The 17503-nt window shown below is 34.2% G+C and overlaps 1 protein-coding gene across 12 annotated transcripts in view; it reads right to left on the reverse strand.

Moving 5' to 3' along the window:
* NFIB (nuclear factor I B) overlaps positions 1 to 17503 on the reverse strand; it is a 422874-nt gene that overhangs the window by 2661 nt on the left and 402710 nt on the right. For 8 of the 12 annotated variants that reach the window (XM_074330381.2, XM_074330380.2, XM_074330385.2 and 5 more), the window contains 2 exons: positions 17306 to 17394; positions 1 to 3891 (listed from right to left, as the gene is read on the reverse strand). The exon at positions 1 to 3891 is cut by the window's left edge and continues 2661 nt beyond it. In XM_074330381.2, coding sequence (XP_074186482.1) covers positions 3762 to 3891; positions 17306 to 17394 — 219 coding nt within the window. In that variant the 3' untranslated portion in view covers positions 1 to 3761. The remainder of the gene's footprint in view (positions 3892 to 17305; positions 17395 to 17503) is intronic. The other 4 variants (XM_074330384.2, XM_074330383.2, XM_019739147.3 and 1 more) reach the window with 1 other exon arrangement.

Raw genomic sequence — 17503 nt, forward strand, 5'->3', positions numbered from 1 at the left:
TGTCTTTATGTACAGTCTCCTTCACTGCCTTTTATTTATTTTCCTTAGACAAGCCTCAAACGCTCATGTCACTCCAGAGGAAACATTTCAGAGGCACTGTGAGTGGTGGGCTGCAAAGCAACGTAACAAAAGCTGAACAGTGCCACGGGACTGGGGGGCTGGAGACACGCCCCGTACTGATGCCCTTGAGTGACCTTCACCATCCTGAAGCTCTGCAGTTCTGGGTAAGGGAGGGGCGTGCAAGACCTGCAAAAGTGGGGCCCTTGGTGAGAATATACTTCCTGGTAAAAGAGGAGGCCAAAAAATGGATTTGATTCCATATATATATATATATATATATATATATATATATATATATATATATATTAATAGTTTTATTTCAAAAGGAAAGGAGAAAAATTTGATTAAAAAAATAAAAAGCAACACTTGAACTAGGCCTTTGTATTCAAGAGGCAGGCAGGAATACCCACAGTGTGTAACTTATGTAGCTAGAACTGCTCATTCACTGGTAAAAAAAAAGAGAGCGAGTCTGCTCTTAAAAAATACTGCATGTCCTGTGAGGTTGATGTGTTCACCTAATAGGTTAAATACATGAAGAGCTTGGCTGAGATGATACAGGGCAAGTATGATTGGACTTACTTTTGAACTTGCGCTGCTTGGATCCTGCTGTGCTATTCAGCATGTGGGCTATCAAACTGAATGGGCTAATCAAAACCAATTCTCAGGCCTATAAGCATTGTTCCAAATTATTCATTATTAAGTGATATGCTGTGAGGACAATGGACAGTTTACTTTATTAGGCCATGGCCTGGAAGAAGAGGTCATGGGGCCCCTCAAGACAGGCCCCCATGTGTCACTAATTCTGAAAGATTTTTCCTTCTAGTAATGAATTCTCTCAATGGGACTCGGAGTGGGGGGTGGTAAAATAAAATCAATGTCCATTCACCCTCTGTGCCTCAGAGGAAACTAAATCAAATATATATTTGAGGTACCACCCCTTAAAACATCCCATCAGCATCTAATGGGCTTAATTCATCCACAGGAACATTAATTTCTTAAAATTCTATATTTCCCTTCTGCTGTAGTTCTCAGTTTAAAAGGGCAGATAAAAATGAAAACGTAACAAGATTTATTTTTTTGTTCCATAAAAATTGAACTTTGATTTTAATCTGTAAGTCCAAATATATTTAATAATAGCAACCCTCTGTTTAATCTTCTGGATGTATAAAAAAGAAAATTCAAAGCGTACTGCCATCTATTTGAAGTAGTGAGTCACAGGTAAATCATATATTATCGTTGATGAAATGAAGAAATGGGGAAAAGAAGTGCTGGGGGAAAGAATATGGGAGCATTCCTTCCAGCTGGGATGATGTGTTTTGTAGAAGAAAGTATACTCCTATGTTAAACCCCCAAAATGTGAAACATCCGCTATGAGGACATTTGAACAAATACCTTTGCCAAATATGACACAGGCTCACTCTCCACTGTGGATCTGAAACTCTCAAGAAAAACTACCACCACCACCACCACCAAAAAAAAAACAAAAAACAAATTAAAAAACAAGACAGTTTGTTTTAAGCCAAGTCTGCCTCCAGGAGAATTTGTTGTGTTTATTTGTTCTTACTATTTTTGTTGTCATGAAAACCAGAAATGAGTTCAGCTTGCACCCCAGGTGGGAAATTAGAGAAGGGGGAACCTGTGTAAGTTGAAGTTTGTCACAGTAGGCAGAACAGTCGCTTTGCAGCCCAGGCCCATCTCGGGGTGCACTGCTTCACAGCTACACTGTAAAGTGTTCAAAATCCTCCCACCCACCCCAGAATATATATATATGTATATTAAAAAAAAAATCCCCTGTCCATCTCTCAGTACACAAAAGGACCTCATCACACTGCAAAAATAGCAGTACCCACTTTGGTCAATTAAAACAAACAAACAAAAAAAAGCATACATTATTTTTTTTTTAAATCTGTGTACTTACCTATAATAACCAATACAGCTAAAAGCACTACCTACATAGGCAAAACTTGGTATTGCATAATTCGTATAAATTTGAAACCCCTCCCCCCCAAATATTAATTGGAAGATGAAAAACATGAAAGGTTAATAGAAAAAACACCAAAATACTGAAAATATTGCTGGTCGATTACAATTTTTAAGCGGCAACTATACACAGCCATGATATGCTTTATAAATGTGAGATAAAGGTATAACTGTCTAAAAAATCCATGATGTCACACATTTTTCTTCGTCTGGAGTACAAAATATTTTGTCATAAAAATGGTAAAGATTTAAAATGATAATAAATGCAGCAAAACAAGTGTAGTGATGTCACTTTTTTGATTTTTTTGTTTTTTTTTTGTTTTTTAGATTTCAAGGCAAGGCACGTAATGTGGACATTATATCTTCGTGCAAATTAGGATTACTGGAAAGAGTATTTTTAATTAAAATTTTAAGAGACATAGAGGCAAAATGTGTCTGCCCATGCACACTACAGATCTGTCAATACAAGAAATTTGTTTAACAAGGCTAATGTCTGAAAGCACCATGCAAGTTTTCAGCACCCTGATTACATTTGTTTTCTCAAGAGTGCGTTTTTATATCCTACACCCTGGCGTTCCCAGTTTGTAAACTGTAAGCTTTACCCCTGTGACATGGATTTGCCTGCCTCTGTCTCTATAATGCAGATTTTATAGAACCTTTTGTATACCCTATGGGTTCTTGATGCAACCAGTAATTTTAAATAAATAAATTCTACCTCCAAGGAGGCTGCAGCTAAACCAACATAAGTGCTGTTTTCATTAATTTTTTTTTTTCCTCAAGCACATGATTTGTCTTGATTTAATGCCTTTTTAAAGCCCTCAAAAACTGAGGGGAAAATAAATTCGTTCAAAATTATTTTAAATTCTTTTTTAATCCCCTCAATTTAGAGTCCAAGGGCTGAAGGACTTATAATCATGATTCCCCTTTAGATATAAATTTATAAATTGCACTTGCCTCTGTTAAGTGTTTCTTTTGTGGGGAAAATATTATATTAATTTTTACTGTTGCATGCAGAGATAACACTTCACCTACATAGAGGCATTTCTTCCATAGAGCCTTTGTGTTCAAACTGTTTTTTTTTCCTTTTTTCTTTTTTTCTGTTTTTTTTTCTTTTTTTTTAAAGATTTCAAACTGGGTTACACACTGGAAAAGGCTGGGTTAAGGGCCAAAATTTAATAAATCTGTACTGATAACTAAAGGCTACAGAGATTTTATATATATATTTTTTTAACTTTTAGAAATCAGAGTGCTTATAAAATGGCTGGCTCATGGCTCTGTCACCCAGCACCTCTGATGCCGCCTCCTAGCCTTCGTTGGTGAAATAACCAGGAATAGTGATTCCATGCGTAAACAACAAGAATACTAAACCAATAAAACTAGCTTATCATGCAAATATTAAGGCATCTAGAAAGTCAGTTAAAATATATTGTCATAGAGACAGAACATCTATTTCCCAGCGGACTTCATGTAACAAAGGCTACGTTGCAGGGGCTGCGATCTACCATCAGTGAAATATCATCGACCCTTTTTATGTAATTACAGTTTCAACCTTAAGGGAATTAGTGATTGTAAGTGCTGCAATTGCTGGTCTATTATCTTCTTTCTTCAGTTTCTTTCCTTTCTCCCTTTTTGTTTGTTTTGTTTTGTCCAGTCTTCCTCTTTTCCTTTTTTTTTTTTTTTTTTTTTTAATTTCTTAAACTACTGTTGTATTTCATTTTCCCTCAGTTGCTCGTTTCTGCTTGAAGGAAAGGTTCTCCAATTATGTTCAAACTGTAATTTTGGACATTTGCCGGTAGGATGGGTGTCCTATTTGATACTTGGAAAGGAACCAAGCTAGCCCAGGTACCAGGACTGTTGACAGGAGAGGGGCAGGAGGGAAGGAAAAGAAAAAGAAAAAATAAAATGTTAAAATCTATGACAATATTAGAAATATAAATTCCATAGGCATCAAAATACTATAACTTTTTTTCAAAATTACAATTTAATATGAGCTAATGTGCTAAATTATAAATATTATATGTATATATACTACATGGTCTATTTCTTTCACAGAAGGTAAGACTAATTGTGAAGCAGAAAAACCTCAAGTTGGGCTCATACACAATTGTTGAACTCTGATTGAGGATATTCTTACTAAAATATTTGATCTCCTTTAATATAAATACAATATGATTATCTTGTCCAATAAAAAGAAAAAGCAGCAAATCTACAATCGTTCCAATATAGTTTGCCAGTTATATTCTGATCTTGTTTTACTTTTAATTCATAAGCAATTCAGTGATAAGATGGGTTTGAATTTTTTACCTGTCTATCAGTTGAATAAAACTGAAAGCTTTGATGCAAGTTATTTCTTTTCCCTCACAATCAGAAAAAAATACGCATTTTTCAGAAAGGCCAGTAATTTGTAACATGTAATTTGGAATGCTGAGACTAGAAGCCTGGGCATTCACTGTCCCTCCACATCAGTAATGCTACCACATCAGAGATGCTCTGAATTTGGGGGAGTTTAGAGGAGTGAATAAGAGGAATGCTGGAGGGAGTAAGTAGTTGAGATTCTAGCCCCTCTCCAAACAACTTGAATTTCACCTATGTTGGATTTAGGGCTGCTAAAAAAAAAAAAAAAAAGAGTTTGAAAAACAGTTCTCTAATTGCTACTGGCACAATCTCTCATTAAACAAGCATCATGTGGAGGTAAATAACACCAGATCTACATATCACAAAACAACCCCACACCATACATTTTGGGGTGTAACTAACGAGAGGCATTATTTGTTTCAACACTCATCTAGGAATAAGTGTCAGCTAAGTAACAGCTTCATAAATAATCATGAGCCAAAAAACCATCAAATTGACAACTCTATACCCAGTTTTGTCATGATCTGGATTGAAGACAAAATTTCAATGTTTTAAATTTAATTTAGTATCCCCTTCTTTACTTTTGCAATCGTGAGGTAAGGGATACTATTATTGTAGCAATCCATCTAGACACCCTCATTTTTTCATATTTGATTTCCAAAGATACAAAAACCTTTATGCAATATTAAGCTGAAGGAAAAACTTTGTCAAAAAAAAAAAGAAAAGAAAAAGAAACAAAGCTTGAATAAAAAAACAAACTTGATATATAATTTTTTTTACTCTATAAAAAATGTGGCTTATTACTACCTGTCTAGATACATATTTCTGAGTTCATATTTCAACTTAAAAAATCACAATGACCTTTTATGCTCAAGGGATTTTAAGATTAGACAATGAGCTCCATGATAGCAAAGTCCACCTCGCTTTTTTGCTGTCCATCTGATATAGTACCTAGCACATGGTAAATGTTCAATGAATTTTTAGATAAACAAATTAAGTGTTCCAAATCATACCCAACTATATGTTTTTAAATAGTGTTGTACATAATCATGTATTTTCACAAATACATTGTGACTTGGCTCCTATAAAAAGAAAACAGGCATCTCTGAACTTAAAACTAGAAATATTTAGCATTAGCAAAAATTAATTGTATAGGAAAAATTAAACAGTAAGTCCAAAAAGAAATAATTCAGACTAAAAAGATATGTCCTCCTTATCTAATGAAAAATCATACTTGTAAAGAATAAGATAGCTGTTATTGAAACCTTTTCTAAGAAACTTAATTGCTTTCACATATTTCTTTCTTCCCACACACATCTTCAACAATTATTTCTGTGCTTTGCACTACTGATTGGGAAGAATGTTACATGATGAATCATGAAACCTATTTTTCCTTCATCCGTACTTCCACCACACTTTGTTACACAGTATTATTACAGCATTTATTACTTCATATCATGATTATCTGTAGCTATGATTATCTTACTGACTGAAAGCTTAGCTCTGTAAAGAAAATGACCTTGTCCTTATAGAGTGTGGTGACAGCTGATGTTAATCATTTCTTAACAAATAAAATAAGATACAAAAACAGGTATCCATTATTTTTAACCTGAAGAAGTGTGTATGAAAAACCAAAAAAAGACTAGCTCAAATTGATAATTCTTGACAGTAAAACACAATGTTGACAACAAACACATCACTTTGCAAAATCAACGAGAGTCCCAAATTAAATGGGCTCTAGCAAGTCATCTAGAGATTGGGTACTTTAGGAAAATAAAGTATATTTTAATGATTGAAAATAGATGTGAATCCTTTAATGGAGAAGTCTATCTACTAATGGCAGAAAAGACATGAATTTAGGGTTTATTTTACAATAGCTTTCTTAGTCAATTATTTAAAAGAGATTATATATTATTATTCTTTGGAAAATACTCAATAAAAATAAATTGATGCTACTGACTAACAGGACTTGCTGTAGAACACCTAACAAATTCAATTTAGATGTTTATTTAAACCTTTCAAACCTCCCATCCTACATTATCACCATGTCAAAATTGTAGTGTGCAATATATTTGTCAATACTGTTTATGAACCTTTGGGGGAAAATAAATCTTAAAGATTAACACTATGCAGACCCCATATATGAGTTTTACAAGTCTCTTATTGCCAATTTGTAGGTTAAGTTCAGAACTATAAGGCACAGACATTTTTAAGGGCTTTTTGGCAGTCCCATTGAGGAAAAAAATCTAATAAAATAAATTCAAAGATTATGACAACAATGTAAATAAAAATGTTCAAACAAAATAACCTAGATCATTTAATTTCAAAAAGATAATACCTCAAATTGAATAGTTTTTCAGGCAAAAATATAAGAGTGCTTTTTACATATCTAACTCTCTATATTTAAATAAATGCCAATGATCACCAGTATGGATAAAATAAACACACATATTCATATTTATCTACATATACAAACTAGTTACATTTAAAATACTTAAAAATTTTAATTCATAATGGAATGAGGATTATATGGATAATCTTATGTTCAATCCAATAATTTGCACCTCTAAGAGAGGTGAGAATATAATTGAAAGATTTCAAAATATTTAAGGTCAAATTAAGCTACTTCAGCAATTATCTTCAAGCATGCATTTATTTTGCTTTCATTACATTTTCCATTTCCAAGTCTGTGTGTTTTGTTTTGTTTTTCAAACAAGATGAGTATGACTGAAAGTTAAAAGATCAGCTTTAGAAAATACATAAAGGCCATGTCATTAAAAAAGAAAGAAAGAAAGAATATAAGGACTTGAAGAAAATATCAGGCACAAAAAAGGCAAAAGAGATCTGGATAGCACCTTAACACAAAGCAGAATTCACCCTAATGACTTCTACTCTATGTATACAATTGTAAAAAACAAAATGTCTGATATCATAGATAAGATTTTCACATTATTCTAACCAAATGTGGCTGTCCCAAAAAGGGAAGAAGCAAACAAATTATTTTGACCTTTAGCTGTATAAATGGTAGGTGATAGTCCTTCTTCATTTCATACTGATCAGACTGCATCTGAAACATTGTGTTTCTTCTATGCATCACTCTTCAAGAGAAACAAACTCTATGGCATTTCTTTGGTGAAGATACTCAGCAAATAATGTCATATAAGACCCAGCTAACGGGAGACAGGTAAGACACGACAATTGAGTTGGAAAGAAATGTAGACCTCTTCTGTTTGGTTCAGCTTGACAGAATTAGTACAAAGGGAGAAACTTTCAAGATGATAAGCATGTTGAGGGCATACTATGAGCAAGGTACCATATTTAGCATTTTACATATGCTACGTTACTTAATTCTATCAATGAATTCTTGAAATTGCCATCATTATCCCCATTTCACAGATGAGAAAATTGAGACTTAAAGAACTTAAGTTACTTGCCCAAAGTTACCCACCTAGACCTCAGATATGAATCAATTCTGTCTGATTCCCATGGCCATTAACTATATTATACTGCTTCCCTGGGAAGTCAGACAGTGACCTAACATTAGAAAGAAATTTTGAACAGAATTTTCTGACGGCAAAGTGAATTTGCTTCAGTAGACAGTGAATTTCCCATGCCCCACATAGCTGGATCATAGCCTAGCTACTGCTGTAGCAGACTTGTACGCAGAATATGTGGTTGGTCTAGGTGATTAAGCAACACTGAAATTTGATATATCTATCTCCTTTGAAAACAAATCTAGCTGAAGTTCTATTAGAGTGACCTGATGGTGAGGATTAAGGGAGAAGAAGATACCCACTTCTTCCTTTTGAAAATAATACACTATTTACATCTTTCTTATCCTGGATAAATTGGATAAAATAGTTGGTCTTCACATCTACAAGGAGTAAATAGATTCTATATCTTTCAATGAAAAAAAAGAGAGAAAATTGCTCTAGGCAAGTCAATATTTAATGGTTGTGCTTTTAAAAATTATGCATTCTGTGCTGTATCTTCTAGGCCAAAACAGGATTGGGCCCTTAACGTTTAACTGAGTAACCACCCAGGAACCATGGGGTGCCAAATAAACATATATGGAGTCATAAGTTGAGTAAGGAACAAAAAAAAAAGTAAGTCAAAGGTTTTGTTTCTACTATTAATAATAGTTGTTTAAAATAAGAGCTATTTCAAGAATAGCAAAATTCATTTATTACTAGTCGTGGTTGACCTGAAAATGGGTTGGGAAACTTATTTGTCAAACATTTTATAAAATGTCCAAAGTATCCATACACTAATACTTTTCAGGGGAGTAATAACATTGCCCATTCAGGTTTTACACACTAATTTAATCATAAGACTACCATATGTATTTCAAAGACAGTAAGTACTCTTTGAAGAAGCTTACAAAATATGTCATAGGAATGAAGCACAAAAAATTATATATATTCATACATACCTCAACTGTATCAATAGCCACACTACTTATAGATAGCAATAAAAATAAGCAATGGCCCAGAAAGCATGGAAAATAAATAAATACCTTAATTTAAAAGAAGGATTTGCCTTTAATTCCTTTGCACCTGTTTCAAATATCCCTAAGAAGGAATTTTTTTTTTACCTCCTTAGCTAAATACTACTAATTTTATTGCTACAATATTAACACAGAGATATTAGTATCTCCCCCAGAATGCACAATGAACAATTTTTCCTATTAAAAGCTAAAATCTGCCTGGAAAACAAAAAGCAAAGGCAAATTAATTAAGTATTAAGTTAGAAACCATGCTGTCCTGGATTGTATATGTGTGTACATTTGGACTGGCTGCTTATTTCAATATAACACAAAGGCTGCACAGAGTATCTTGTGAAAAAATGTTCAGTCAGACCAGTGGAAGGAATATATGGGTATTATTTAAGTACTCATATATTTAAGAATCATTATATATATTATTATATATTAAGAATCTATTTAACAACTCATTAATATATTAGAATAAAATGGTAATAAATATACTAGCTGCTAGCACTTATATAGTATGTGTTAAGTAACAGTGCCAGGCACTGTTCTGTATGCTTCACCTACTTAAAAGCTTTCAATCCTCAAAACAAACCTATGAGAAAAGTACATATTAGTACTTTTCTGATTTTACACATGAGGAACATGAAACTAGGAAGTTAAGTGTCTTCCCAATTCATGTTGCTACTAAGTTGTAAAAGGCAGGATTTGAATATAGCAATGTGGTTCCAGGATCTATATTCTTACCCACTACACTTCATCTCTTTCATGAGACTCACTTTACTTTTTATCCCTGGACAAGAATTTATATTATCCCTGAATTATAAATGAGATTCTATGAATTAAGGTCCATAGCATTTAGACATACTCTTGAGTTCAAACTTCAACACAAATAACTGCATTTTATCCAATTCCAGATTCTCTTCAGCTGAATGCAATATTTGCATTGATTATGTGCATACAGATGTGGCTGTATGTCAATAGTTGCTTGTTGAGTTCCACTTCAGAGGACTCTAACCTAGAAGTAAGATATCCAAAGTGCTCTACACAGATCTTGGGTTTCTTTGATTTATTCCCCCCTTTTTTAAGGCTCATTATTGCCATCTGAACGACCCTATTTGCATGTAAGATGATATCTAATGATTATTACTATTTGTAATAATCTGTTTCGGAAAGCTCCCTGGCCAGCTCTTACCTGAACTGCAAAGTACTCTTGTGGGCTCTCTGGGAAACGCCAAATATCATAAACTGCAGGTGGCTCATGGAATTATTCTAACTGCAAGCAATAGCACTTCATAGTAATGAAAGAGAAATGTATTTGTTTCTTAACTAAGTAGGTAAATAGCCTTCTTTATTGCTACTCCTTGGGGACCAGTGGTTTTGAAGTAACATATCAAAACGGTAGGTCATCAAAGCTCATTAATTTATATTCAATTGTTTCAGTTGTGTGTTTTTTATTGGGGCACGCTGGATTGAATGTTAACTTTACCATCTGCAAGGACTAACATTTTCAAAGTAAAATAATGGCATGTGCCAGTGGAATATTTTATCTAATGAAGAGCACAGGGCAAGAAGAGCCCTTATGTATGGGACCACTGCAGCTAAATATTAAATGTTCTCATTACAATTACTGTACTCCTCTAGTAAAAAGCTCTTATAAAATCCTAGAAGACTCTTCAACAAGGCAATCTATATACTTAAGAGTAATAAAAACTTAATTTCCTGAAAATGTTTACTTTAGACATAAGAAAAATACCCTTCCCCCAAATAGGCCAAATTGAGTAGATTTGTAAAAAATTATGTTTGATATTTTTCATGTTTTAGAACGGAAAATGAAAGAGAATCATTATAAAGATGACTAATTGTAAATACATTACAGTACACACACACACACACACACACACACACACACGTAACAACTTATGCAGCTGTGGGAGGTTTTAGCCAATAAAAAAATATGGAATTATCAGGCTCAAAGTAATTATTTGATCTCCTCCCACAGACTATTACAGCGGAGAATGCTGCTTGTGGATTTCCATCCTCCTTCTCCGGTTTGTATTCGTCTCTATCCCTGGGCTCCTTTTCAGTGTCATTGTCACAAGCGCTACAGCTCCCCTTATTAGCATATGTGAGTCTTCAACAGCAGACAAAATTTCTACAAAAACAGTGCTTCCAAATAGTGCTTTTCACTAGAGAAAACAGCCAAAGCATACTAAGTTAAACAGAAATGTAAGTTTTATACAAAAGCAAGAAGTGATTCTTTCCCAAATAATTTTCACTTAAAAGTAAATATTAGTGTTATTTACACAATTTTACCACTAAATGAAAGAACTTATTCATATCAGAATTCTGAATACAAAATCACAAATGATTGAGGAACTGAGCATGTTTTTAGTTTTTATACTTGCTACTCTGTTCACATGGTGCAAAAAAAATCTGTCATCACATAAAACAAAAATGAACAAAGAGGAAAATAATTGTAACTATCTACAATTTCTGAATATTTAAAATTTGCATCCTTCAATTTCTTGAACTTAAATAGGCTTTTGCCTTTATTCTTTTGTAATTTGATATTATGCTTATTATTATATCTACTCTATGCTTTGTAATTAAGTAAATATGACTAAAGATTTACTAGGTACCTACGAACAGCACTAGCAAACACAAGAATCAGAAAAGGTAAGTTAATAAATGTTGCTTTGGCTCCTGAAGGAGCTGCTTTCTTAGAGGTGTAATACATATGTAAATATGGCACTTTGCATAAAACATCTTCAGATAAAGTAGGTGTTTAACATATTTCCTTTCATTGCAAAGGGTTAATGAGAAAGGTTTACATTTGGGAATTTTCTGAAACTTGCTCCTCCCTCTCCCGTTGTGCTGCCAAAAATCATCTGACAGGAAACGTAAGATTAAGTTTGTCCTACCTAAGCGAACAAAGAGTGCTCTGAACAGGCCACCGGTTTACTGCAGAGCGGGAACTTTTCTAATCCTGCTGGAATCTGCAGTGCTGCTCAGAAAATATCACGGAAAAAGTTGTTTTCTTTCCTCTAACATCTTGTCTCTGGATCGTCTCATTTTGGTCACACTGCAGGTCCTGCTGCTTCTCCCATAAAGGTTAACTTAAAGCTCCAAACATAATCATGTGGAAAATGGACATTATTGATTCTTATGGTCCATTGTTCCCCTATCCTAAGTCCCTGAAGTTCAAGTTCAATCTGGAATTACATCATGTCTGGTTTCTCCTGGTTACCAGACGGCTTGAGACGTGACCACAGCTACAGAAAAAACAAACAGCCTTCTTCACGCTTCGGCTCCCCTATCGATTCAAACGTAAACTTTTTTTCTTTCTCTCAAGTATGCTTCAAGTATGGAGCACGGTTAATTTAGAGATTAAGTTCCAAATTAGATTATCTAATGGCATCTTAATGGATTGCTGACCCATTTCCTGTGGGATGGCAGCATGCAAGTCTGGCTGGAATACAATTAATTTCTTAGGAAGTGTTCTGAAGAGTTTCCTAGATAAAAAGGAAACGCGTTGTGCAAATCTTTCTTTACAAATGGAGAAACTTAGGCAAAACTACAACAAATCCCAATGTGTTTTTCAACAGCCAGATCACAGATGTTGCATGTGGGTGAACACCACATAATGTCATTTTTTAAGAACAGTAACATTGTTATTTTTTATTTCATAACAGGTGCAAATGATTCTGATGAGAACGGAGTAATTCGTTTAAATAGATTATTCAAATACAAAGAGCAACACTAGTTAGCAACCCTGTTACCAACAATGGTCGTGTGCAAGTTTGGCTTTTGCAATTTTCCTCCCTGAAGCAAAGATTCTTGGGCTCGTATACCTTCTCCACATTTCTACTCTAGTCCCTGAGTGGTGCTAGGGGCCCAGAACGGTGTGTGAAAAGTTGAACATTCTGAACACACTTTAGAGCTGACAGCTGAAAAGGAAATTCAGCACTCTGAGAATAAAGCTCCCCCCAGGAACTCCAGGAACAACCCAGCTGTTGTACTGTAGTTATGTGTCAAGATAACAAACTGAAAGCAGGAAATGCTAACCTAGTGAATTTGCAGGGATCAGTCTAAGTGTAATGTTGAAATAAAAGTTAACTCTTTAATACTACCTATGGATAGGTCACATGCTGCCTTTATCATGCAAGTACCATACGTGTATATATGTGTATGTACATACATACACACACATGCATATGTACATGTGTGTATATACACATGTACACACATACACCATATATACACACATATTTATATACCAACATATGGTTTGTGACCCTATATTGCAGATTATTTTTGTTTAAATATTCATTCTTAAGTCATTGAGGATATATATTTTACAAAGAAAATTTTGTGGACAAAGCAAGGAAAATGGTAGGTTCAGGACAGTGTTATGCAAATAAGATTGTATGTATGAAATGAATGTTATTACTCCTTCCTTTTTGCCCCCCCCCCCCCCACTCCTGACCAACCAGATCCAAATAATCTTTACTGGCTGCTAAATTTCTCTTGGGAAATCAAGCAACTCTCTAGAATTGCAGTAATAAACGACAATTTCTTACAAAAACATGTGTAAAGTAACTACAGAATGAAGTATTCAACTCATAGAAAGGAACTGCTAACACATGTAACATGGAAAATAGCTGATAAAAGTCTCTTTGGTGCCATTCAATTATGGCATCAGCAGAAACACAAAAACCCTTCCAATTATTTCAGTAAAATCTTCATTTATTCATTATTTCAGAGGCTGAGCAAATGGTTTGTGTAAACATATCCTTCAGTAACACGCACATGTTTATTTTAGCCATCTGAAGGCTTCTTCTATGTTTATATAAGCCATCAGACACATACAGCCACTCACTTGTGGCTTTGCCTTTTCCTGAAAGGGGTGAAGGGAGAGAAGAGGGAATGAAACAATAAATCCAGTTTCTCTTTTGCATAAAGCACTCCCTCCAATGTTTTAAAATAACTTATGTTTATATTATTCTTGGATTGCCCTTTGGCTTTCTTTTTCATTCAATTATATTGCTCTTTCATATTTGATAGTACAAGCTATGTTCTGGCTATAGTTTCAGAAAGAAAGCCAATTAGGGAGTTAACTGATATATTTGTTTATACCCACATAACTCACATATGCAACAATGTAATTTGTCCACATTGGAGGACAAAGCACAGACACAACAGTACCCTCAAGCAGCACAAGCAACTCATCACCCATGCCCCTCCTGAGAGCTGAGCCCCTCCTGACTCAAGCAGAAGTGAGCCATTCACCGACAGATTACACTCTGGATTAACTGTGATACCTGACCTTCGGGTTAGACAGAAAAATTCACTTAGGCACAGGCAACACACACACACACACACACACACACACACACACACACACCACGACTCACAAAATTCTGAGGTCAAAACAACAAAACACCTTCAGGGTTGCAACCTAATAAGTCTGTGAAAACTTTCCAAAGGAGTCAGCTTTGGTTCTTAAGGGAATGTTTATACATGGGGGGGGGGGGGGGGGGAGGAGGAGGCGGGCAGCACACTGGGAAGGAAAAGGATGGAGAAAATCTTCCAGCTTTGATTATACTTGCACAGCTCCCTCAGCACTGACATTTTCAGTCCCGAAAAAGGATGACATGGAAACACCTCTACAGGAGGATTGGTATAAAGCAGCAAAGGGGGTAACCATGGCAAATGATCATATAAGGAAAGTAATGGCAACAAACAATCAAAACAAAACAAAGTGAAGCCAAAACACAGGGCAAAACCAAAACACTTTCTTTGGTTTTTCTACTACAAAGTCTCCAGGGATTGCCTTTTGTGAAAAACAAAAAGCAACAACCACAACAAAAATAACCTGATGTTTTCTTTATTCCATTATGACAAAGGCAAATTATTTAGCCCTCTGGTTGAATATATCTACATTTCCTCATATTTTTTTCAGTTTATTCAGATAATTTTAAAGTTGTAACAGTGCCCTAAAGATTTTAGATGTCTGTTATCTGCTGTAAAAGTAGTAGTGTTACAGACATTTATGATTTCCTTTTTCAATATCCTTTATAGAAGAAAAAACATTAATAGTTTCATAAATAACCACAGGGCACAAACTATAAACCATAAACAAAGTATGAATATGTTGTACCACAGGCATGGCCTACTTGTGTTATCAAACATGGACTCCACTTGTACCTACCGTACTTTTTTTGAAAACTGTAACAAAGCAAAGCACACTGCTATCTTATTTGAATGTTTTTATTCTGAACTATATAATACTTAGATTTTAAGGGCTGTGAGCATCTGTATTACTCACACAGCATTTGGGACAGCCCACCACAGACTCAGTAAACACCTGTTGAACGCATGAGCGTGATGCCTGCCATTACCAATTATGTGCCTTTTGAATCATGATAAAAACGGAAGAAACAAACCAAAAGCAACGTTTTAAAAGCTTTTTGAAGCATTAAGGCCATTCTATATATTGTTATCTACTAATAAAACAATTACTATTTTGAGGCGCAGAAGACATCTTGGCTAAATGAATTCTGAATTTTTTTCTGACTCATTATGACCTGAAACGGCTTACTACACCGATTTTTCACCAAGAAGGGGATTTGTAACATGAACAATGTTCTCCTAAGAACTGAGTTTAGTCATCATATTAACTCACTCTGATACATTGTGTTCTGTGGTGATTCATTGTCCACTCACCTTTTCCTTTCTGGGATATCAATTTTTTCTTTGAAAAATTACTAGAAACTAGACACAATTATATTTTATATAATTTATATACTTATTTGGTTTTAATGTACTTTAGAGGTGCTGTCCTATTTTAGATAAGTAAATGTCAATCAGTAATCCACAGATTTGAAAGTTTACATAGCTATAGCCACATTTAAAAACACAAGTACACTTCATCTAATTTGCAATTCTTATAAATGGTAGAATTCCTATGCAGACATGGGCCATTTTGCTAACGGAGTATGGAATATAAGGAATTTATTTAATAAAATTAAATCCAAACAGTGTTATCAAACCCAATTAAATTAAAAATACTTAAGACAATTTAAGTAAGATATTTTCATTGAATTGAAGAGTATTAATTATTAAGACTTTGCATAAGATGATTTCATTGAGATTATCTTCTTTTTTTATAAGTATATATTGTACTTTTTCCAAATGCAGGAATTATATGTGTCTTGGGGGGAAAAAATCAAAATACGTAAAAATGTATACATTTTAAAGTGGATGCTATACCAACCTTTAAAAAGGGGAAAAGTCATGTTGTATTCATTTTAGGTAGTGAATTAATAAAAACTCATCAAGTTTTTAAAACAGAGTCCAACTAATTTTCTTAGTTTTTACATGTGTAAAAATGGACATTTTATTAAATTAATTTTTTTATACTCCACTCTTTAGCAGTTTCTATCAAGCATTATGGATATGGGCAGCCCACTGACAACTGATATCTGAGTATGTACTTTTAACAGAGGCATGTTCAGTAAAGAGAGGATTACAATCACAGCAGGCCTGGGAAATTACGTTGGCTCTACTTTTGGTGAACTCCTTATGGGATTACCTCACTCTCTTCTGTAAATTTTTATCTCTTATTACATATGATTATACCATGAATTTTAATTATTTAATTTGTCAGTTTGATAGAACTTGTTCTTTATTAAAATAATATATAAGCGGATGCAGCACTACTTACTCTCTAACACCAACATATGAGACAATATCAGAACTAGTTTTGAAAATGAAGTTTTAGAGTAATTTTCTCAGCCTACCAAATAGTCAATTCTCAATGATTCACATCAATGTACAAACAGAAGCTAAAACTTTATTTAAACCAAATTCCCTCTTTAGCTATTGATTCCAACAATCTTCCCACTCCAAAACTTATGAGTGCTGCTAATAACAGTTAAATTGACTAATTTGAAATTTTTCTTCTAGCTTTTCCCCTCTGACAGGGGAATAAATGAATAGTAAATGGCTTAAAGTTAGCAGTCCAGGAAAGAGCTGAAAAGAGAAGACCTATAATGTAAAAGCCCAATGCTTTTATCTTCAGATAGCTGAAAAATCTTCCCTAAAACAGATTTCGTATTTCAGGTCCTAATATCTAAGTGCAAAATCACCCCCTTCAAGAAAAATATTATAAATTGTTTAAAACATTTTACAGCACTTAGAAATTCCAATGATTAATTAGCATATGTTATAGCCCCAAATTAATTTGAAGTTGCAGTTACATGAGAAATAAAAGAGGGGGGGAGGGAAAGAGGGGTGGTATAGCCAAAACAACTAAATTTTTAACATATATTTTCTATAAAGCTAGTTAAAAACAAACACTACAGCTCATGTCATTTTTAAGTGTAAGTGTAGGGTTGGAAATAATTAAAATGTTACCTTTGCCAAGTAATTCCCAATGTATCCTCACTGGTACTGGGGTATAAATGCCTGCCGTTTTGATTCATGGTCCAGTCACAAATCCTCAGCTGTCAATTGAAACCTAGCAGTCAGATATGGATCGAGCAGTACTACAGTTTTTAGTATTTAAATGAACACATGCAAACTAGTATTGTACATGGCATTAACCTTACTTTC

Source organism: Rhinolophus sinicus, chromosome 16 (genome assembly GCF_057876585.1).
Source record: "Rhinolophus sinicus isolate RSI-liver-muscle chromosome 16, RSI-T2T, whole genome shotgun sequence".
NCBI classification, from domain to species: Eukaryota; Metazoa; Chordata; class Mammalia; order Chiroptera; family Rhinolophidae; genus Rhinolophus; species Rhinolophus sinicus.